Here is a 25,673-nt window from a genome sequence, read left to right on the forward strand (position 1 = left end):
TGACCTGGATTGTTCTTTATCATTTATCTGCCTTATAATACGCACATAAATGTTACGATGCGTGACACCATAAATGGGATTTGACAAAAACGCCAAAGAAAGAAATGTATATTTTATTCTCAGGAAACGAGCTCATTCGAGTACGATGTGATTGGCATGCAAGTGCAAGTATTCGCCACAAGATGTCGCCAAAGGCACTTTGCACCATACTTGCCAACCTTGAGACCTCCAATTTCGGGAGGTGTGTGTGTGTGTGGGGGGGGGGGGGGGGGGGGGGGGGGGGGCGTGGTTAAGAGGGGAGGAGTATATTGACAGCTAGAATTCACCAAGTCAAATATTTCATTATATATATATATATATATATATATATATATATATATATATATATATATATATATATATATATATATATATATATATATATATATATATGTATGTGTGGGAAAAAAAATCACAAGACTATTTCATCTCTAGTCTTGTGATTTTTTTCCCCCACACATACATATATTGCGCTCTACTACGGTATCGAGCACTATTTTTTGGATAACCTTATTAAGACATATATATATATATATATATATATATATATATATATATATATATATATATATATATATATATATATATACATCCTGAAAATATGCAAACAAAACTGTGTTTAGATCATTGATACTTCAAACTTGAATAAATAAATATTAAGGAATATAGCATAACTTGGCTTCTGAGAGCTTCAAAATGTAATGAATAAAATGTTAAAGTTGTTGATAAACAAGCAATTATTTTAATAATTAAATATGGTCATTTTGAATGAATTATTATGATCATTTAAAATTAATTATTTCAAATATGTTTATTTTAATGTATAATTCTATGGCTGAGTGTAATAAGGAGTCAGAAAAAATACAAATAAAAATATAATTAATTTTGATGTTTTTAGCAAAATATAGTAAAAAAATGTTTTATTTTTTTTAAATTAATATATATATTTATTTTTAGGTAAGATAAACATAATAATACAATTTATCTCTAGTCTGGATGATTTAGTTCTTGTCACCCTATTTATTGTCCTCCGTCATGAAAAAAGGCTGTCCTCACTCAGGTCGCATGGAGCTGGAGGGGGCGTGGCCTCCAGCTCCGGCTGAAAATCGGGAGATTTTCGGGAGAATATTTGTCCCGGGAGGTTTTCGGGAGAGGCGCTGCATTTCGGGAGTCTACCGGAAAATTCAGGAGGGTTGGCAAGTATGCTTTGCACTCAAATCTGAAAAAGAATCGTTACGCTCAAAATCTTTTTTTTTTTTTTTTTTTTTAGGATAATCAAAAATAACACGGAACTAGAACTATTAGAATTATTTTAGAAATATTTTTAGAATTATTTTAGAACGTTTTGGGAAAAATAAAAAAATAAATAAAAAAAACGTCACTAATTCATTATTTCCCCCCTCGGATTAATTCGGGTCTTTCGTTATATTTGCTGTTATTTTCTTATCACTTTTCCGTTAGTCGTCGTGAAAAAATGTTGGAAAGTTGCCACACACACAAAAAAAAAAAAGATGAGTCAACTTCCCTTAATGGGCGTCGCCTTTTTCTACACATCCGTGAAAAGTGCAGGATTGTTTGTGGAACACTTGGAAGATCACGCCTGTCGTCGGACTTAGGTAAGATAAACACTTTTCTTTTCAAGATACGAACGTTTTTCTTTCAATGTGTGCGCCAAAGTTGAAGTAAAAAGTCCCCACTCTGGCTGTGGGAGTGTCACGTGTTAACGGTGGAATATGAATGTGACGACACGTTGAGTGGATGTGAAATGTGATTAAATGACTGTGCTCCCTCCAGAAGAAGCTTCAGCACCAACATGTCCGTGTGGGTGAGTCCTTGTCACCAAACACATCAACTTCCGAGGAAAAGTCCAAAAAACGTATTTTTTTTTGTAATCATGACAGGATGACTTGGATTTATTGTTGGACTCTCCCTCCTCGCTGAGTGTGACGGTGAGTTCAATTGTTCTTCAAAAAAAACAAAAAAACAGACTCTTTGTATGTTTCAGAACCTACTTAAAGACTATAAAATGAGTAAATACCAATACAATGTCAGGTTATGCTAATATATTTCCAAATAAAACAACACAAAATAACTAATATGAACTTTTCTTAGAACTATTTCTCTTCATTGTGGCACTAATCTTCATTCTTTATGTTTGACTTTTGCAATTATTTATGACCTGAGACAAAGGACAGCATTGCTGTGGCCCGAAAATGTTTTTGAACGCACCTGATTAGAATCCTCCCGATCCTATATTGATATCGGTCCAGTATCATAACCATAACAAGTATGGGATGCGTGTAAAATGTGTGGTATCAGGTGAGATACAAGCAGTCCTGCAGTGTTTATTTGTGTGCGATAAAAGCAGTCCTGCAGTGTTTATTTATGTGCGATACAAGCAGTCCTGCAGTGTTTACTTGTGTGCGATACAAGCAGTCCTGCAGTGTTTACTTGTGTGTGTGTGTGTGTGTGATATCATGTGCGATACAAGCAGTCCTGCAGTGTTTACTTGTGTGTGATATCATGTGCGATACAAGCAGTCCTGCAGTGTTTACTTGTGGTATCAGGTGTGATACAAGCAGTCCTGCAGTATTTACGTGTGTGTGATATTATGTGCGATACAAGCAGTCCTGCAGTGTTTACTTGTGATATCAGGTGTGATGCAAGCAGTCCTGCAGTGTTTACTTGTGTGTGTGATATCATGTGCGATACGAGCAGTCCTGCAGTGTTTACTTGTGTGTGATATCATGTGCGATACGAGCAGTCCTGCAGTGTTTACTTGTGTGTGATATCAGGTGCGATACAAGCAGTCCTGCAGTGTTTACTTGTGTGTGATATCATGTGCGATACGAGCAGTCATGCAGTGTTAACTTGTGTGTGTGTGATATCAAGTGCGATACGAGCAGTTCTGCAGTGTTTACTTGTGTGTGTGATATCATGTGCGATACGAGCAGTCCTGCAGTGTTTACTTGTGTGTGATATCAGGTGCGATACAAGCAGTCCTGCAGTGTTTACTTGTGTGCGATACAAGCAGTCCTGCAGTGTTTACTTGTGTGCGATACAATCAGTCCTGCAGTGTTTACTTGTGTGTGATATCAGGTGAGATACAAGCAGTCCTGCAGTGTTTACTTGTGTGCGATACAATCAGTCCTGCAGTGTTTACTTGTGTGCGATGCAAGCAGTCATGCAGTGTTTACTTGTGTGCGATACAATCAGTCCTGCAGTGTTTACTTGTGTGTGTGTGTGATATCAGGTGCGATGCAAGCAGTCATGTAGTGTTTACATGTGCGTGATATCATGTGAGATAAAAGCAGTCCTGCAGAGTGTTTACTTGTGTGTGATACCATGTGCGATACAAGCAGTCCTGCAGTGTTTACTTGTGTGCGATACAAGCAGTCCTGCAGTGTTTACTTGTGTGTGAGTGTGTGTGTGTGATATCTTGTGCGATACAAGCAGTCCTGCAGTGTTTACTTGTGTATGATACAAGCAGTCCTGCAGTGTTTATTTGGGTGATATCATGTGCAATACAAGCAGTCCTGCAGTGTTTACTTGTGTGTAACATCAGGTGCGATACAAGCAGTCGCGCAGTGTTTACTTGTGTGCGGTACAAGCAGTCATGTAGTGTTTACTTGTGTGACATCAGGTGCGATACAAGCAGTCCTGCAGTGTTTATTTGTGTGTGATATTATGTGCGATATAAGCAGTCCTGCAGTGTTTACTTGTGTGCGATACAAGCAGTCCTGTAGTGTTTACTTGTGTGTGATATCAGGTGCGATACAAGCAGTCCTTCAGTGTTGTGTGCGATACAAGCAGTCCTGTAGTGTTTACTTGTGTGTATGTGATATCATGTGCGATACAAGCAGTCCTGCAGTGTTGACTTGTGTGTATGTGATATGTGCGATACAAGCAGTCCTGCAGTGTTGACTTGTGTGCGATACAAGCAGTCCTGCAGTGATTACTTGTATGTGATATCAGGTGCGATACAAGCAGTCCTGCAGTGTTTACTTGTGTGCGATACAAGCAGTCCTGCAGTGTTTACTTGTGTATGTGATATCATGTGCGATACAAGCAGTCCTGCAGTGTTGACTTGTGTGTATGTGATATCATGTGCGATACAAGCAGTCCTGCAGTGTTTACTTGTGTGCGATACAAGCAGTCCTGCAGCTTTTTCACATCCCGCCTATACAAAACCCAAACCTCCGAGCCGCACAGAAGGGTAGAAAGAACGACGGTTCAGAACACCATGATTTTGGTATGGAAACCAAGGTTATGGTTTAGACAGACACGTGTGGAGAGCCTCCCGAATGCTGCATGTGCAGCACAAATTCTGTTGTCGATATCTTTCTGCACAGTGGAGAGGTAACTTCCTAGGTGGGGGAAAAGCGTTCACAGTCTCAAGGACAAAACAAACTCAAGAAAACCCGACCTCCTTGTCCCCAGCCGTCGTACCTTGGCACTCTCTCGGATATTGACTTGAGGGATCAGAGTGTCAACATATCAGCCGCACAGGGCTCGTCACTTTAATCTTAGCAAAGGTGAGACTATCCATGTATGTGTACCAAGAACTGGACTTGATTGTACACAATGGAATGGAATGTCTCCGTCGTCATGGAAATCGATGAACAGCCATAGACAAAGTTAGCGTTTTTCATAGCTACCATTGACTCGTTTCACTTGCTCAAACCTTTTCCAACAATCTAATACTACAAGTGAATACAAGTATGTTCTGATTCTTGCTGATATCAGGTCATTATCAGTATCAGCCAATACTAGAGGCTCCAATACCGGTATCGTATCAGAAAAAGTTGTATCGGGACACCCCTTCCCTGATGTAGTAGTGTCAGGTTCAAACACTGATGACATCTATTAAACGAGACAATAAGCAAGGAATTAAACGGAGACAGAATTAAATTTGGCTCAATTGAGGAGATCGCGTCTGGGCTGTGTACTCTGGCGAAAGATTTTACGCCGCCTCTTTTATTTGGACTTTCCCTGATAACATGGCAACAGCTGTTTCTAAGGGACGGGGGTCGTAAACAGCCATCGCCTTTGGTTACAGAACAGTTCAAAGAAGAGGTCGTAAAACAGTTCACAGAAAAGTTTGCCTGTAGGGGAGTCTAGTCCTGCTTCCTTTCCCCGCTTTTGTAGTTCTTGGGTCAAGACAATATCTTTCTGTTGATTACAATACATGAAAGAAACAGATCAGAGTGTCAACATATCAGCCGCACAGGGCTCGTCACTTTAATCTTAGCAAAGGTGAGACTAACCATGTATGTGTACCAAGAACTGGACTTGATTGTACACAATGGAATGGAATGTCTCCGTCGTCATGGAAATCGATGAACAGCCATAGACAAAGTTAGCGTTTTTCATAGCTACCATTGACTCATTTCACTTGCTCAAACCTTTTCCAACAATCTAATACTACAAGTGAATACAAGTATGTTTTGATTCTTGCTGATATCAGGTCATTATCGGTATCGGCCCACACTGGAGGCTCCAATACCGGTGCCGTATCAGAAGTGAAAAAGTTGTATCGGGACACCCCTTCCCTGATGTAGTAGTGTCAGGTTCAAACACTTATGACATCTATTAAACGAGACAATAAGCAAGGAATTAAACGGAGACAGAATTAAATTTGGCTCAATTGAGGAGAGCGTGTCTGGGCTGTGTACTCTGGCGAAAGATTTTACGCCGCCTCTTTTATTTGGACTTTCCCTGATAACATGGCAACAGCTGTTTCTAAGGGAGGGGGGTCGTAAACAGCCATCGCCTTTGGTTACAGAACAGTTCAAAGAAGAGGTCGTAAAACAGTTCACAGAAAAGTTTGCCTGTAGGGGAGTCTAGTCCTGCTTCCTTTCCCCGCTTTTGTAGTTCTTGGGTCAAGACAATATCTTTCTGTTGATTACAATACATGAAAGAAACAGATCAGAGTGTCAACATATCAGCCGCACAGGGCTCGTCACTTTAATCTTAGCAAAGGTGAGACTATCCCTGTATGTGTACCAAGAACTGGACTTGATTGTACACAAGGGAATGGAATGTCTCCGTCGTCATGGAAATCGATGAACAGCCATAGACAAAGTTAGCATTGACTCGTTTCACTTGCTTAAACCTTTTCCAACAATCTAATACTACAAGTGAATACAAGTATGTTTTGATTCTTGCTGATATCAGGTCATTATCGGTATCGGCCCACACTGGAGGCTCCAATACCGGTGCCGTATCATAAGTGAAAAAGTTGTATCGGGACACCCCTTCCCTGATGTAGTAGTGTCAGGTTCAAACACTTATGACATCTATTGAACGAGACAAGAAGCAAGGAATTAAACGGAGACATTCCATTCCATTGTGTACAATCAAGTCCAGTTCTTGGTACACATACAGGGATAGTCTTACCTTTGCTAAGATTAAAGTGACGAGCCCTATGCGGCTGATATGTTGACACTCTGATCTGTTTCTTTCATGTATTGTAATCAACAGAAAGATATTGTCTTGACCCAAGAACTACAAAAGCGGGGAGAGGAAGCAGGACTAGACTCCCCAACAGGCAAACTTTTTTGTGAACTGTTTTACGACCTCTTCTTTGAACTATTCTGTAACCAAAGGCGATGGCTGTTTACGACCCCCGTCCCTTAGAAACAGCTGTTGCCATGTTATCAGGGAAAGTCCAAATAAAAGAGGCGCAGACAGAATTAAATTTGGCTCAATTGAAGAGAGCGCGTCTGGGCTGTGTACTCTGGCGAAAGATTTTACGCCGCCTCTTTTATTTGGACTTTCCCTGATTACATGGCAACAGCTGTTTCTAAGGGAGGGGGGTCATAAACAGCCATCGCCTTTGGTTACAGAACAGTTCAAAGAAGAGGTTGTAAAACAGTTCATAAATAAGGTCGCCTGTAGGGGAGTCTGGTCCTGCTTCCTCTCCCCGCTTTTGTAGTTCTTGGGTCAAGACAATATCTTTCTGTTGATTACAATACATGAAAGAAACAGAACACCTTCATGTTGCTTCCCATTTTACACAGTGGAGTTTTACAAGCCTTCTTCTTGGTGACAAAGACAGCTTTTGTCTACTCGCCGGGAAGTCATTGAAACACAAAGTTTTGTGATAACTTAGATACAATTATTCCGACAAGTAGTATATGAAAATATTCAATGCCTACAGTAAGTTTGACACAAAAAGTAGTCATCAGATGTTTTTCTTCTTAGTCCAACACAAGGGGGACAGTGAAGGACAAAGTCAACTTTAAAGTAGAAGAGGATGTTGCCGCTCTAAAGACGGCGATAGAAGGCATAGGTAAGATACTCTGTTTCTAGTCCGCGTGGTTTCAGTGACTCCTGGTGTCAGAAGTGGGATCTCTTGCCGCAGGCACGACAGAAAAGACCCTGGTTGAGGTGCTGACCCAAAGAAGTAACGCTCAGCGGCAGCTCATCGCCAAGGCCTACGAGAAAGCTACAGGACGGGTAGGGAGTGAAATGTCGCAACCCAAGTTCCCACTGGTGACCTGGGTCCTGCTCCCTCCAGAAATTAATAGCCGACTTGGAGGGCGACACACACGGAGACTTCGAGGACTTGCTGGTGGCTTTGGTGAAAGCGCCGGACGTCTACGACTGCCATGAAGTCATCAAAGCTATCAAGGTGCGGAGGACCTTGTCTTTTTAAATGTCTCGTTACAATCCATTATCTGTCCTTTCCAGGGCGCGGGCACTACTGAGAGCACGCTGACAGAAATCTTCGCCTCGAGATCCAACAGGCAGATAAAAGCCTTGTCTGAGGCGTACCTGGCAGGTGAGGTGCCTAGACTCGCGTTGGTGATGCAACACGCCACGTTCATTTGACGATGTCTATGTTGCGTCACAGAGACTGGAAAACAGTTGCTTCATGACCTCAAGTCCGAGGTATCCGGTGAATACGGCAAGGCACTGCTCATCCTGGCAGAGGTGAGTGTAGTATCTGTTACCATGCGACAGCACATGTTTTTAAAGCATGTGTGTCAGCAAGCATCCAGTTATTTGCACCATAGTTTGGAGGAATGAATCCATCCATTTTCTACCGCTTATTCCCTTCGGGGTAACGGGGGGCATGAATAATAAAACATTAATACCTTTAAAAGCCATTAAATGTACAAACCCTGTTTCCATATGAGTTGGGAAATTGTGTTAGATGTAAATATAAACAGAATACAATGATTTGCAAATCCTTTTCAACCCATATTCAATTGAATATGCTAACATATTTGATGTTCAAACTCATACTTTATTTTATTTTTTGCAAATAATAATTAACTTAGAATTTCATGGCTGCAACACGTGCCAAAGTAGTTGGGAAAGGGCATGTTCACCACTGTGTTACATGGCCTTTCCTTTTAACAACACTCAGTAAACGTTTGGGAACTGAGGAGACACATTTTTGAAGCTTCTCAGGTGGAATTCTTTCCCATGGTCTTGATGTACAGCTTAAGTTGTTCAACAGTCCGGGGGTCTCCGTTGTGGTATTTTAGGCTTCATAATGCACCACACATTTTCAATGGGAGACAGGTCTGGACTACAGGCAGGCCAGTCTAGTACCCGCACTCTTTTACTATGAAGCCACGTTGATGTAACGCGTGGCTTGGCATTGTCTTGCTGAAATAAGCAGGGGCGTCCATGGTAACGTTGCTTGGATGGCATCATATGTTGCTCCAAAACCTGTATGTACCTTTCAGCATTAATGGCGCCTTCACAGATGTGTAAGTTACCCATGTCTTGGGCACTAATACACCCCCATACCATCACACATGCTGGCTTTTACACTTTGCGCCTATAACAATCCGGATGGTTCTCTTCCTCTTTGGTCCGGAGGACACGACGTCCACGGTTTCCAAAAACAATTTGAAATGTGGACTCGTCAGACCACAGAACACTTTTCCACTTTGTATCAGTCCATCTTAGATGAGCTCAGGCCCAGTGAAGCCGACGGCGTTTCTGGGCGTTGTTGATAAACGGTTTTCGCCTTGCATAGGAGAGTTTTAACTTGCACTTACAGATGTAGCGACCAACTGTAGTTACTGACAGTGGGTTTCTGAAGTGTTCCTGAGCCCATGTGGTGATATCCTTTACACACTGTCGCCGCTTGTTGAAGCAGTACAGCCTGAAGGATCGAAGGTCACGGGCTTAGCTGCTTACGTGCAGAGATTTCTCCAGATTCTCTGAACCCTTTGATGATATTGCGGACCGTAGATGGTGAAATCCCTAAATTCCTTGCAATAGCTGGTTGAGAAAGGTTTTTCTTAAACTGTTCAACAATTTGCTCAGGCATTTGTTGACAAAGTGGTGACCCTCGCCCCATCCTTGTTTGTGAATGACTGAGCATTTCATGGAATCTACTTTTATACCCAATCATGGCACCCACCTGTTCCCAATTTGCCTGTTCACCTGTGGGATGTTCCAAATAAGTGTTTGATGAGCATTCCTCAACTTTATCAGTATTTATTGCCACCTTTCCCAACTTCTTTGTCACGTGTTGCTGGCATCAAATTCTAAAGTTAATGATTATTTGCAACAAAAAAAAAATGTTTATGAGTTTGAACATCAAATATGTTGTCTTTGTAGTGCATTCAACTGAATATGGGTTGAAAATGATTTGCAAATCATTGTATTCCGTTTATATTTACATCTAACACAATTTCCCAACTCATATGGAAACGGGGTTTGTAAATAATAATTACTGAAGATTATTCAGCACAAATGAATGGGACACATTTGGGGAGATTTGGACATGGTTGAAGGGCTGGCTATGAATAAATGCACATTACCAGCACCCCCCCCGCGACGCCAAAAGGGACAAGCGGTAGAAAATAGATGGATGGATAGCACTGTAAGAACCATAAAACGTTAACTTAAAAACTGTTATAGTTTGACCAACATTTTTTGTAGCACGAACGATTGGGGCAGGTTTGGAGAGATCCACACTTTATCACTGGCCAAACACATATTGTCAGGTTCAAACACTGATGACATCTATTAAACAGACAAAGAAGCAAGGAATCAAACAGAGACAGAATTAAATTTAGCTCAATTGAGGAGAAACGTCTGAGCTGTACTTTTGTAAAGTCTCCCACCACGCTCTGACGAAAGATTTACTTTTATTTGGACTTTCCCTGATTACATGGCAACTAAGTGTTTCTAAAGGAAGGGGGTCGTAAACAGCCGCTGCTCACAAAACAGTTCAAAGAAAAGGTGCCTGGAGGGGAGTCAAGTCCTGCTTCCTCTCCGCTTTGTAGATCTCGAGTCAAGATAAAATCTTCCTGTGGATTACAATACATCAAAGAAACCGACACCTTCCCGGGGCAACCGTTCTCCCGAAGTATGCAGCCCGAAACAATGTCATCTCAGGTTTTTGAGACTCTACTAGTACTGAAGTTGACTACGTAAAGGCCTGATCGTGTGTCTGCTTCGGTTTTAGGCCATAACTAACCGTTGACATTAACCTAAACATGTCGTCCAGTCCCAGGAATCAGTCGGTCAGTCTGCATACCCCAGGCCAAATTACTAACCTTCTTCTTGTGGGATAGAAGTTATTTGACATGGGAATGAAACATAAAACTTAATATCCATACTTTATGATGTAGCACTGTTTACAAGACTGACTGCTTGCTCCAGAGGATGGTAATCTTTCACCATGTAGAAAAAACATGTTATTACGTAGGCTAGCAGATACTACATACTCACTTCATCATCCTTTTGTGCTATTCACTACATTATCTTATTAGCCATGCCCGTTTCTTATTTAATACTTGTTTATATTTTTAGTTTTTCTTGTTTACATTGAACAAAGAGAGCACGGCCTATCAAGTCAAATTCCTTGGCCAATAAAGCTGATTCTGATTTTATTTTGAAAGTACACTTTAATCTCGAAACATCTGTATTAGGCCACAACTAACCGTTGACATCAACCTAAACAGGTAGTACCTTCCCAGGGATGGGGCTGTCATTTTGCATACCATAGGCCGATTTACTAGCCTTTTTTTTGTGGGATATAAGCTTTTCCAAACTTAATGTCCATACTTTATAATGTACCACTGTTTACATGACTGGCTGACTGCTTGCTCCAAAAGGAAGGTACTATTTAACTATGTAAAAAAACAACATGTTATTACTTAGGCTAGAAGATACTACATACTAACTCATGTTCACCACTGCCTATTATCTTACAAGCCTTGCATGTGTTACTTATCTAAGTAATTGTTTGTATTTTGAGTTAATATTTATTGTTTACATTGAACAAAGAGAGCACAGTCTATCAGGTCTAATGATTGTGGGTTCAACATACCTGGCCAATAAATCTGATTCTGATATTTATTTTGAAAGTACACTTTAATCTCAAAACATCTGTTTTAGGCCGTAACTAACCGTTGACATCATACCATAGGCCAATTTACAAGCCTTTTTTTGTGGGCTTTACATGACTGGCTGACTGCTTGCTCCAAAAGGAAGGTACTATTTCACCATGTTTTTAAAAAAAAAACATGTTATTACTTAGGCTAGAAGATACTACATACTAACTCATGTTCACCACTGCCCTATTATCTTACAAGCCTTGCATGTGTTACTTATCTAAGTAATTGTTTGTATTTTGAGTTAATATTTATTGTTTACATTGAACAAAGAGAGCACAGTCTATCAGGTCTAATGATTGTGGGTTCAACATACCTGGCCAATAAATCTGATTCTGATTTTATTTTGAAACTAGCGTTAGCGCTAACAAACCCAGCATTTGAAACTCGTATTTTGTAATTATTCACATTTGGTTTGGGCAAGAAATCAATCTGCTACATGAATTAAAACAGTTTGAAGCCATGTAGCGAGCAAGGCATACCCGCCCAAGATCACAGTTCAGGGTATGATCAATCTTACTTTTAAAATCGGTGTTCTTGTGTCTATCCTTGCAGGGCAAGAGAGACGAGAGCTCCAGTGTGGATGCGGCCAAAGCCAAAGCAGATGCCAAAGTACGGACATAATTCACAGACCGTAGCTTTAGAATTCCTCAAGGGGCAGTAGAGTCCACATTTTGCGGCAGTCGTGTGTTTTGTACGTGTTTGTGCATTAATTGTGCGTCATCCATCCTGGCACAGGCTCTGTACGAGGCAGGGGAGAAGAAGTGGGGGACAGACGAGGACAAGTTCATTGACATCCTTTGCCACAGGAGTGTCCCCCAGCTCAGACAGAGTAGGTTTGGTACCGCGACCGTCATGGCGTGCAGAATGTCCGACAATACGACGACGTGTGTGTGTTTGCGCAGCTTTGGTGGAGTACAAGAACATCGGCAAAAAGACTCTGCAGGAGAGCATCGAGAGCGAAATGTCGGGAGTCCTGGAGAAGCTTCTGGTGTCAGTAGGTGAGTTTGTCACTTGGTTTATTTCCACATTTGTTGGACGCAAATGACAAAACCTTTCATTTTTCATGGCTTAACGTTTAGCGTAAACATTACAATTTTTTCTTCAAAATTATAAGAGAAATCACATTTCAGAATAGTTTCGTGAAATTGCAACTTTTTTGTTGGCAGAATAACTTTCTTGTATTATGACTTTTGTCCCTTTTTTACTGGAAAAAAACTGATTGGAATTTAAGGACAAATATGTTGTAATATTCACTTTTATCTCCTGAGATTCCAAAAAGAAATGTTCTCATAAAATATATATATATATACATATATATGTGTGTGTATGTGTGTGTATATATATATATATATATATATATATGTATATATATATATATATATATATATATATATATATATATATATATGTATGTATGTGTATATATATATATATATATATATACATATGTATGTATGTGTATATATATATATATATACATATGTATGTATATATATATATATATATATATATATACATGTGTGTATATATATATATATGTATACGTGTGTGTATATGTATATATATATATATATATATATATATATATATATACATGTGTGTGTGTGTGTGTATATATGTGTATGTATGTATATATATATATGTATATATATATATATATATGTGTATATATGTATATATATATGTGTATGTATGTATGTATGTATGTATATATATATATATATATATATGTATGTATATATATGTATGTATATATATATATATATGTGTGTGTGTGTGTGTGTATATATATATATATATATATATATATATATATATATATATATACACACTAGAGATGCACGGATAGGCAATTTATTTCATCCGCAACCGCGTCAGAAAGTCGTCAACCATCCGCCATCCACCCGATGTAACGTTTGATCAGAACTGCACCCGCCCGCCATCCGCCCGCACCCGCCCGAAGTTTTATTTACGGAGGCAATAATTGAGCATGGATTTCCAATCGCACTGGCTGATCACATGGGACAGTTAAATGTTTGTAATGCAACCTTTAAAAATCATTACGCGGTGATCGCGGTCCCAAAAATAAACTTTTCTTCCATGATAATGTCCAGAAAAATTCGCTTTATATTACTATAGAGTCCTTTTGACGAATGAGTTTGATGGTTTATCACAAACCTTAAATGAAAGAAGTCCTTTGTTCTCCTGCACCATGCGCGCGTGCGCTTTGGCCTTGCTTCGTGTTTGGTGCGCAATCCTGTCGGCTGTATTTCACAGCACGACATACTGTTAAGTGTTTATACTATTTATGCTTTCAAGTCCAAGTTGAAGAAATCTTGTTAAATGTTGACAGCATAACTACCAAAATACAGAAGTATGTCCTTAATATTTTTGCAGTGCTATTTCTGTTGAAAAGTTCAAATGATTACATTAGAGATGTGATGTGCCACTTTTCAAGTGTCTGATGGCTTAAATTAATTTTCATGAATTTTTCATATTTTGAATTCTTTTGAAAGGCTTACAAAAAAACTACATTTGAATTGTAATTCCATGCTATTGACAGGACTATTAATTTTAATGAAGTTAGCTTACCATGTTTACAGTATGATAATTGTGATAGAAATGTGAATTTTAGGCACAGAATATTTTTTACAATTGAACAAGGCAGTAGATTATACAAGCTTGGACAGAAAGTTAATAATGACACCAATTTTTTTTTTAATGGAATTGTTTAGTACTGTTTTACCATTTGTTTACTGTAAAAAGTGTTTATACTGTTTATACTTTCAATTAACAAATTGAAGTCTTGTGAAAGGTTGACAGGATAACTGGCATGAACTGTCAAAATAATTTCAAACTATTGAAGTTAGCTTACAGAATAAACGTGCCAATCAACCCATATGATTTTTGCTGTAATATTTTTGTTTTGAAAAGTCACTGTGACTGATAGAAAAGTGATGGTTTTAGCAACATTTTAACCTGTCTGAATGCTAATAATCATTTTGCGTCGGGGGGCGAAGCCCTGAACCCTCCACCAGGACTTTGTCCTGGACCTACCGGGGCCTGCGGCCCTTGGACCCTGGCTACTAGGTTTTTCTGATTTCAAAAGTTGGCAGGTATGGTGAGGTTATAAAGCTTTTGCCTGTTAAAGAAAGGAGACTGATCCACTGGCTGCCTGTGTCTTTTAGAGTCCATTTTAAGATTATCTTACTCGTTTTTAAATCCTTACGTGGTCTTGCCCCACCTTACCTCTCTGAGCTGCTCCATCTGTATGCCCCCACCCGGTCCCTCAGGTCAGCTGATCAGCTGATCCTGGAGGTACCCAAAACAAAGCGCAAGCTCAGAGGGGACAGAGCTTTCTCTGTTGCGGGTCCCAAACTCTGGAACGATCTCCCTCTCCATGTGAGACAGGCCCCTTCTTTGGCTATTTTCAAGACCCTTCTTAAAACCCATTTTTATTCACTGGCTTTTAACCCAGCATGAGACTTTGAACTGTTTTTAGCTTTTAACTTTTTGAACTGTTTTTAACTTTTAAACTGTTTTTATCTAACAAACTGTTCTTAGGGTAATTTATATTTGCTTTTTAATTGTGTATTTTTATTTCTGTTTTAAATGTTATTTTTTAGTCTGTCCTTTGCCTCTATTTCTTTGTGGTGTACAGCCCTTTGTTCTTCAACTGTGCTTGTTTTTAAAGGGCTTTATAAATAAAGTTGGTATGGTATGGTATGGTATGGTAATGCAGCACAGACTTTCGCGTGCCACGCTGTCACGACCCAGACGCACACCAGTGCGCAATCATATGGGAGCCGCGCAGAGCGCACCTCCTAGCGCGTCTCGCTGCCGGCGACGGCCGGGTATGGGCCCACGCTCCAGCGCCATCCATTTTCAGGGCTAGTTGATTTGGCAGGTGGGTTGTTACACACTCCTTAGCGGGTTCCGACTTCCATGGCCACCGTCCTGCTCTCTATATAAACCAGGGTAAGCCCCACCCCTTTCGTGAGCGCACTGCGCGCGGAGTGACCCCTGTTACGCGCCCCCGGCAACAGGGGTGGCGTGCAGGTAAGCTGCGCGGGCGGAGCGCGCGGAGTGACCCATGTTACGAGCCCCCGGCCACGGGGGTGGCGGGCAGGTAAGCTGCTTACCTGCTGCGCGTGACGCCGGCCGCGGCGAAGGCGGACGAGGCAGGGTGTCGGTGCGGTGGGCGCGGTAGTGACCCTGGACGTGCGTCGGGCCCTTCTCGCGGATCGCCTCAGCTACGGCTCCCGGTGGGGCCCTCTCGGGGGAAGGGGCCTCGGTCCCGGACCCCGGCGAGGCGTCCCTTCTCCACTCCGTAAAAGTGTCCATCTCTTTTCTTTTTTTTTCTTCTGTTGTGGCATATGCAGCAGGTGCCTGCTCGTTTTTCGTATGTGGGTAACAACATTTAACTATGTATATATATTTCCGAATTGGTTTAACTGCCACCCGCCAAAAAAAAAAAAAAAAAAAAAAAAAAAAAAAATCTAATTAATCCGCTTGACCCGACCCGCGCGCGGATAAAATCTTATTTTTTTAAATTTCATCCGCCCGATCCGCGGATAATCCGCGGTTGTGCCCGCAAACCGCGCATCTCTAATACACACACATATACATATATATGTATATATATATATATATACATACACACATACATATGTATATATATATATATACACACATATACATATATATGTATATATATATATACACACATATACATATATATATATGTATATATATATATATATATATATATGTGTATATATATGTATATGTGTATATATATATATATATATATATATATGTGTGTGTGTATATATGTGTACGTGTATATATGTGTGTGTATATATATATGTGTATATATATATATATATATGTATGTGTATATATATATATTGTGTATATAAATGCGTTAAGTTAGGACCAAAAAATGTTAAAATATGCCTTAAAAAAATCTGCCATGTTGTGAAAGAGCATTATTTCAATCATGATGTCCAGGCTTTGTATGTTCATCAGACCTTCTTGTTTTGCATTGCAGTCAAATGTGTGAAGAGCGTGCCTGCGTACCTGGCAGAGACTCTCTACCACAGCATGAAGGTGAGCACAGGCCTATTCCACCGCTTCACTTCCTCTATGTCCACTTTAGCCGCCACATTGTCACAAGAAGCGCTGACTGGACAGTTTTTGAGGGGAAAAATGTGCAAGGTGGTTTGACACGTGGCAATAACAACAAATGTGTCGCTGTTGAACACAAACAATTGTTTCGGTGTGTATGGTTAAATGGATTTGACACTGCAGGGTTGCGGAACCACAGAGTCCACGCTGACCAGGATCCTGGTCAGTCGCTCTGAGCTGGATCTGCTGGACATCAGAGCTGAGTACAAGAAGCTCTTTGGATACACACTCTACTCTCAGCTGCAGGTAAATACATCCAGGAACTACAAACTTTTATCACCCATGGCTGCACACTGACAAATAAAAGCATGTTTGTTTTAATCTTCCAAACCATTAGGACTCCCCTCAATTTTGGTGAATGTTAAAAGTCCCGAAGACCCAAAAGGGTCTCAGTCACTTAAGTGTTAAAAATAAGTATATTACGTTAAAAAAAACTCCTAAATATCTATAGATCAATTTCAGATATATTCCTTGCCATTAAGGTTTTTTATTTTTTTACGTTTTATTCCCAAAGAAAACCCTGTTTTTAATGGCAAAAACACAAAATGTGCAGTATTTTTCCCCAAGACATTTTTTTAAAAATAATATTTGATGTGAAGTAATTACAGCCTTAAATTGGTAAATAGATAGTACTTTATTGATTCCTTCAGGAGAGTTTCCTCAGGAAAATTTAAAGTAATTTTTAAAATTTTAAAATAATAAAAGTTTAAAATAATTCATAACATTGATTTTTGAGTCACTTTTTTTTTATACAGTTTGCAAATGCCGCTGAGATAGGCTCCAGCACCCCCCGCGATCCCAAAAGGGACAAGCAGTAGAAAAATGGATGAATGGCAATGCCAAATTTTTTTTTTTAATCACACTAAAGATCTCGGGGATCCAAAAGGTGCTAAGTCATAAAAGTGTTCAAATTAAGTCATATATCAATATATATTGTTTTTACTTCCAACGCTTAAATCTCTAGATCGACTTCAGATAAATCTGTAGATTTTCCAAAATTGTATTCTTTTTTTTAAACAATGACAGTTAAAAAAAAAAAAAATCACACTAAAGATCTCAGGGATCATAAGGAACCCCAGTCATAAAAGTGTTAAAATTAAGTCATATATCAATATATATTATTTTTATTTTCAACACTTAACTCTCTGGATCAATTTCAGATAAATCTGTAGATTTTCCAAAGTTTTTATTCCTTCTATAACAATGAAAGTTAAAAAAAAAAAAATCACACTAAAGGTCTCAGGGATCCAAAAGAAACCCAGTCATAAGTGTTAAAACTAAGTCATATCAATATATAGTATTTTTACTTCCAAAGCTTAAATCTCTGTATTAACTTCAGATCTTTCTGTCAATTTTCCATTCTTTTTTGAACAATGACAGTTAAAAAAATAAAATAAAATCACACTAAAGGTCTCAGGGATCCAAAAGAAACCCAGTCATAAAAGTGTTAAAAATAAGTCATATCAATATATAGTATTTTTACTTCCAAAGCTTAAATCTCTGTATTAACTTCAGATCTTTCCGTCAATTTTCAAAAGTTTTTATTCTTTTTTGAACAATGACCGTAAAAAAAAAAAAATCACACTAAAGATCTCAGGGATCATAAGGAACCCCAGTCATAAAAGTGTTAAAATTAAGTCATATATCAATATACATTATTTTTATTTTCAACACTTAAATCTCTGGATCAATTTCAGATAAATCTGTAGATTTTCCAAAGTTTTTATTCCTTTTATAACAATGAAAGTTTAAAGGTCTCAGGGATCCAAAAGAACCCCAGTCATAAAGGTGTTAAAACGAAGTCATATATCAATATATATTATTTTTACTTTTAACACTTAAACCTCTAGATCAACTTCAGATAAATCTGTAGATTTTCCAAAGTTTTTATTCCTTTTTGAACAAAATGACAGTTTAAACAAAAAAAATCACACTAAAGGTCTCAGGGATCCAAAAGAAACCCAGTCATAAGTGTTAAAACTAAGTCATATCAATATATAGTATTTTTACTTCCAAAGCTTAAATCTCTGTATTAACTTCAGATCTTTGCGTCAATTTTCCAAAGTTTTTATTCTTTTTTGAACAATGAGTTAAAAAAAAAAAAAATCACACTAAAGGTCTCAGGGATCCAAAAGAAACCCAGTCATAAAAGTGTTAAAAAGAAGTCATATCAATATATAGTATTTTTACTTCCAAAGCTTAAATCTCTGTATTAACTTCAGATCTTTCCGTCAATTTTCAAAAGTTTTTATTCTTTTTTGAACAATGACCGTTAAAAAAAAAAAATCACACTAAAGATCTCAGGGATCATAAGGAACCCCAGTCATAAATGTGTTAAAATTAAGTCATATATCAATATATATTATTTTTTATTTTCAACACTTAAATCTCTGCATCAATTTCAGATAAATCTGTAGATTTTCCAAAGTTTTTATTCCTTTTATAACAATGAAAGTTTAAAGGTCTCAGGGATCCAAAAGAACCCCAGTCCTAAAAGTGTTAAAACTAAGTCATAAATCAATATATTTTATTTTTACTTTTAACACTTAAACCTCTAGATCAACTTCAGATAAATCTGTAGATTTTCCAAAGTTTTTATTCCTTTTTGAACAAAATGACAGTTTAAACAAAAAAAATCACACTAAAGGTCTCAGGGATCCAAAAGAAACCCAGTCATAAAAGTGTTAAAAATAAGTCATATCAATATATAGTATTTTTACTTCCAAAGCTTAAATCTCTGTATTAACTTCAGATCTTTCCGTCAATTTTCCAAAGTTTTTATTCTTTTTTGAACAATGACCGTAAAAAAAAAAAAAAAAAAAAAATCACACTAAAGATCTCAGGGATCATAAGGAACCCCAGTCATAAAAGTGTTAAAACTAAGTCATATATCAACATATATTATTTTAACTTTCAACACTTAAATCTGTAGATCAACTTGAGATCTATACATCTGTTTTTATTCCTTTTTTAACAATGACAGTTTAAAAATAATTCAACCTAAAAGGTCTCAGGGATAAAAAAGAACCCCAGTTATAAAAGTGTTAAAAATAAGTCATGTCAATATATATTATTTTTACTTCCAATGCTTAAATCTCTAGATTAACTTCAGATCTTTCCATCAATTTTCCAAAGTTTTTATTCTTTTTTGAACGACCGTTAAAAACAAATGACACTAAAGGTCTCAGGGATCCAAAAGAACCCCCGTCATAAAAGTGTTAAAATTAAGTCATATATCAATATATATTATTTCTATTTTCAACACTTAAATCTCTGGATCAATTTCAGATAAATCTGTAGATTTTCCAAAGTTTTTATTCCTTCTATAACAATGAAAGTTAAAAAAAAAAAAATCACACTAAAGGTCTCAGGGATCCAAAAGAAACCCAGTCATAAGTGTTAAAACTAAGTCATATCAATATATAGTATTTTTACTTCCAAAGCTTAAATCTCTGTATTAACTTCAGATCTTTCCGTCAATTTTCCAAAGTTTTTATTCTTTTTTGAACAATGATCGTTAAAAAAAAAAAAAAAAAATCACACTAAAGATCTCAGGGATCATAAGGAACCCCAGTCATAAAAGTGTTAAAATTAAGTCATATATCAATATATATTATTTTTATTTTCAACACTTAAATCTCTGCATCAATTTCAGATAAATCTGTAAATTTTCCAAAGTTTTTATTCCTTTTATAACAATGAAAGTTTAAAGGTCTCAGGGATCCAAAAGAACCCCAGTCATAAAAGTGTTAAAACTAAGTCATAAATCAATATATTTTATTTTTACTTTTAACACTTAAACCTCTAGATCAACTTCAGATAAATCTGTAGATTTTCCAAAGTTTTTATTCCTGTTTGAACAAAAAAATCACACTAAAGGTCTCAGGGATCCAAAGGAAACCCAGTCATAAAAGTGTTAAAAATAAGTCATATCAATATATAGTATTTTTACTTCCAAATCTTAAATCTCTGTATTAACTTCAGATCTTTCCGTCAATTTTCCAAAGTTTTTATTCTTTTTTGAACAATGACCGTAAAAAAAAAAAAAAAAAAAAAAAAAAATCACACTAAAGATCTCAGGGATCATAAGGAACCCCAGTCATAAAAGTGTTAAAATTAGGTCATATATCAAGATATATTATTTTTATTTTCAACACTTAAATCTCTGGATCAATTTCAGATAAATCTGTAGATTTTCTAAAGTTTTTATTCCTTCTATAACAATGAAAGTTAAAAAAAAAAAAATCACACTAAAGGTCTCAGGGATCCAAAAGAAACCCAGTCATAAGTGTTAAAACTAAGTCATATCAATATATAGTATTTTTACTTCCAAAGCTTAAATCTCTGCATTAACTTCAGATCTTTGCGTCAATTTTCCAAAGTTTTTATTCTTTTTTGAACAATGACAGTTAAAAAAAAAAAAAAAATCACACTAAAGGTCTCAGGGATCCAAAAGAAACCCAGTCATAAAAGTGTTAAAAAGAAGTCATATCAATATACAGTATTTTTACTTCCAAAGCTTAAATCTCTGTATTAACTTCAAATCTTTCCGTCAATTTTCCAAAGTTTTTATTCTTTTTTGAACAATGACCGTTAAAAAAAAAAAAAAAAAAATCACACTAAAGATCTCAGGGATCATAAGGAACCCCAGTCATAAAAGTGTTAAAATTAAGTCATATATCAATATATATTATTTTTATTTTCAACACTTAAATCTCTGCATCAATTTCAGATAAATCTGTAGATTTTCCAAAGTTTTTATTCCTTTTATAACAATGAAAGTTAAAAAAAAAAAAATCACACTAAAGGTCTCAGGGATCCAAAAGAACCCCAGTCATAAAAGTGTTAAAACTAAGTCATAAATCAATATATTTTATTTTTACTTTTAACACTTAAACCTCTAGATCAACTTCAGATAAATCTGTAGATTTTCCAAAGTTTTTATTCCTTTTTGAACAAAATGACAGTTTAAACAAAAAAATCACACTAAAGGTCTCAGGGATCCAAAAGAAACCCAGTCATAAAAGTGTTAAAAATAAGTCATATCAATATATAGTATTTTTACTTCCAAAGCTTAAATCTCTGTATTAACTTCAGATCTTTCTGTCAATTTTCCAAAGTTTTTATTCTTTTTTGAACAATGACAGTTAAAATAAAAAATAAAAATCACACTAAAGATCTCAGGGATCCAACAGAACTCCAGTCATAAAAGTGTTAAAATTAAGTCATAGATCAATATATATTATTTTTACTTTCAGCACTTAAATCCCTGGATCAACTTCAGATCTATACATCTGTTTTTATTCCTTTTTGATCAATGACAGTTTTTAAGTAAAAAGCTGCCAGTTTATTTGTGTTGCTGGAGTCAACATTGCAACCTTTTCTTGTTACATTTCACCTGTTTGCTCTCGTATTCTATTATTAAAATAGTATTCTTAAAATTTGTCACGGACCTTTAAAAAAAAATAAAAATAAAAATAAAAAGCTGCAGTCTGCAAATGGCCCTCTGAAGGAACACGTACAGTGGAACCTCCTTATGTTGACAAGCGCGTTTTTATTGTTACTAGAAAGTACCCGCTTATGAGCGCAAAAAGAGATCATTTCAATGAAAAATGTCTAGAGATTTAAGCATTGAAAGTAAAAATAAAAAAGTATTGATCACTTTTATAAGTGGCACCATTTAGTCTGTTTTTTTTGTAACTAACATAATTCAAAAAACAGACCTAAATGTAATGTTAAATTATTGACATATTTAATTCAATTTTGGGGAAATATTGCATATTTTGTGTTTTTCTTTTTTTTTACAACAAACTAATTTTTTTTCTTTGAAAAAATAACGGATAGATCTGAAGTTGAGCTATAGATATTTAAGTGTTGAGGGAAAACAATTATGATTTATGACTTATTTTTAACACTTTAATGACTGAAACCCTTTATGAATTATTTAACCATTTAAATTTAGAAAAAATGTTTTGGGAAAAATAGTGCATATTTAGTTTTTTACCATAAAAATTGGTTTTGTTGAAATAACAAAAGTGTTGAAATAAATATTAATTTATGACTTCTTTTTAACACTTAAATGACTGAGACCCTTAGTTATGGATTATTTACCTATTAAATTTAGAAAATATTGTATATTTTGTGGGGGGTTTTTAACCATAAAAAGTAGGTTTTCTTTGGAAAAATATAATAGATCTGAAGTTGATCTATAGATATTTCAGTGTTGAAATAAATATTAGTTTATGAATTATTTTTAACACTGACAGAGACCTTTTTTATGTATTATTTACTTATTACATTTTGAAAATAGTTTTGGGGAAAATATTGCATCATTTACTTTTTTACCATAAAAAACGGTTTCTTTGGGAAAAAAAAAAGAGCACTAAAGATCATTAAAAAAAAATACTTTAAAGCAACATATATCTGAAGTTAATCTATGGATATTTAAGTGTTGAAAGAAAATAAATGTATGGCCTATTTTTTAACACTTTAATGACTGAGAACCTTTGTTATGATTTATTTACCTAATACATTTAGAAATTTGTTTTGGGGAAAATATTGCTTTTTTTTTTTTTTTTACAAAAAAAAAGGGGTTTCTTTGAAAAATATATAACAGATAGATCTGAAGTTGATCCATAGATATTTAAATGTTGAGGGAAAAAAAAGATTTGACTTATTTTTAACACTTTAATGACCGGGACCCTTTATGAATTATTTACCTATTCAATTTTGAAAATTGTTGTGGGGAAAATATTAAAGTTTAATTGTTTACCATTTAAAAAAAAAAAAAAAAAAAAAAGGGTTTTGCTGAATTTTTTTTTGAAATAAATATTCATTTATGACTTATTTTTAACACTTTATGACTGAGACCTTTTTATGGATTATTTTTTTACCATTAAAAAGTGGGTTTTCTTGAAAAAAAAACCAAAGAAAAAGTGTTGAAATAAATATGAATTTATGACTTATTTTAGAACTTTAATGACTGAGATCCTTGTTATGGATTATTTACCTATTAGATTTTGAAAATTGTTTTGGGGGAAACATTGCAAAATGTACTTTTTTATCATTAAGTGTTTTTGGGAAAAAAAAAAAAAAAAAAAGGGGCTTTAAAGATCATTAAAAAATACTTTAAAGCAACAGAGATCTGAAGTTGATCTATAGATATTCAAAGTGTTGAAAGACAACTATTTATGGCCTATTTTTTTACACTTTAATGACTGAGACACTTTGCTATGAATTATTTACCTGTGAAATTTAGAAAATATTTTATAAAATTTTTTTAACAATAGAAAAAGTTTTTTCTTTGAAAAATATATAACAACAAATCTGAAGTTGATCTATAGATATTTAGGAAAAAAAGTAATATTTATGACTTATTTTTAACACTTTAATGACTGGGACCCTTTATGAATTATTTACCTATTCAATGTTTAAAATTGTTGTGGGGAAAATATTGAACAGTTTGTTAATTGTTTTTACCATTAAAAAAAGGGTTTTCCTGAAAAAAAATTTGAAATACATATTCATTTATGACTTATTTTTAACACTTTATTGTAGCTGAGATAGGCTTCAGCGCCCCCCGCGACCCCGAAGGGAATAAGCGGTAGAAAATGGATGGATGGACTGAGACCTTTTTTATGGATAATTTTTTTTTACCATTAAAAAGTGGGTTTCCTTGAAAAAAAAAAAAGAAAAAGTGTTGAAATAAATATGAATTTATGACTTATTTTAGAACTTTAATGACTGAGATCCTTGTTATGGATTATTTACCTATTAGATTTTGAAAATTGTTTTGGGGAAAACATTGCAAAATTTACTTTTTTACCTTTTAAGTGTTTTTGAAAAAAAAAAGGGTTTTAAAGATCATTAAAAAATACTTTAAAGCAACAGAGATCTGGAGTTGATCTATAGATATTCAAAGTGTTGAAAGACAACAATTTATGGCCTATTTTTTTACACTTTAATGACTGAGACACTTTGCTATGAATTATTTACCTGTGAAATTTAGAAAATATTTAATTTAATTTTTTTAACAATAGAAAAAGGTTTTTATTTGAAAAATATATAACATCTGAAGTTGATCTATAGATATTTAAGTGTTGAGGAAAAAAAGTAATATTTATGACTTATTTTTAACACTTTAATGACTGGGACCCTTTATGAATTATTTACCTATTCAATTTTGAAAATATTGAACAGTTTGTGTTTTTATTGTTTTAGCATTAAAAAATGGGTTTTTCTGAAAAACATTTTGAAATAAATGTTAATTTATGACTTTTTTAACACTTTAATGACAGACGCTTTGTTATGAATTATTTACCTATTAAATTGTGAAAATTGTTTTGGGGGAAAATATTGCATAATTTGTGGGGGGGGGGGGTTTATCATAAAAAAACGGTTTCTTTGGTAAAAAAATACATTAAAGATCATTTAAAAAATACTTTAAAGCAACAGAGATCTGAAGTTGATCTATAGATATTTAAGTGTTGAAAGAAAACATTAACAGCTCATTTTTTAACACTAGAATGACTGAGACACTTATGAATTATTCAATTATTTGGGGAAAAATATTGCATTATTTTTATTTTTTTTAAGAACGTTAGGGCAACAGATAGTTTTGAAGTTGATCTCTACATATTCAAGTGTTAAAAGAAAAAAAAACTGTTTGACCTATTTTTAACACTTAAAAGACTGAGACCCTTGTGGGTCCCCGGGACCTTTAACATTGTCCAATATTGAGGGAAGCCCTAATGGTTACATTATATGTTGTGTTGAAAATGACAGATATCAATAAAATGGATGGATGTTAAGGCGTCGACGTAATGAAGTTCTACTGTAAGCTATTCCAAAAGATGATGTCTCTAAATATTTTCTCTCCTTCGTTGTTAGTCTGAAGTGTCCGGGAGTTACGGCGACGCCCTCAAACATCTTTGTGGCCAAGACTGACAACACCCCAAACTCCCGTGACCACTGAGAAGAAGATCAATAATAAAAAGGACTTTCCCCAGCATCCATCTTGTCACATGCTCTTGGTGTACGATTCTTCGGCGCTCGACATAAACAACGGGA

General features: G+C 35.8%; 1 protein-coding gene across 2 annotated transcripts; it reads left to right on the forward strand.

Annotated features, from left to right (window-relative positions):
- The first annotated feature begins 1,533 nt into the window (after positions 1-1,533).
- On the forward strand, positions 1,534-25,614 carry anxa3b (annexin A3b). 2 transcript variants are annotated; one of them, XM_061966449.2, is made up of 14 exons: positions 1,534-1,655; positions 1,834-1,864; positions 1,941-1,988; positions 7,246-7,333; positions 7,406-7,500; positions 7,562-7,675; positions 7,735-7,825; positions 7,898-7,977; positions 11,967-12,023; positions 12,150-12,243; positions 12,317-12,412; positions 16,468-16,526; positions 16,728-16,850; positions 25,494-25,614. In XM_061966449.2, exons 2-14 carry the CDS (start codon positions 1,853-1,855, stop codon positions 25,548-25,550), a joined length of 1,014 nt encoding a protein of 337 aa, XP_061822433.2. In that variant the 5' UTR covers positions 1,534-1,655; positions 1,834-1,852; the 3' UTR covers positions 25,551-25,614. The 2 variants fall into 2 exon arrangements, with proteins under 2 accessions (XP_061822433.2, XP_061822434.2); XM_061966450.2 differs by having other exon boundaries at positions 1,571-1,655; positions 1,837-1,864.
- The last annotated feature ends 59 nt before the right edge of the window (positions 25,615-25,673 follow it).

The sequence above is a fragment of the Nerophis lumbriciformis genome, linkage group LG11 (assembly GCF_033978685.3).
Source record: "Nerophis lumbriciformis linkage group LG11, RoL_Nlum_v2.1, whole genome shotgun sequence".
NCBI classification, from domain to species: Eukaryota; Metazoa; Chordata; class Actinopteri; order Syngnathiformes; family Syngnathidae; genus Nerophis; species Nerophis lumbriciformis.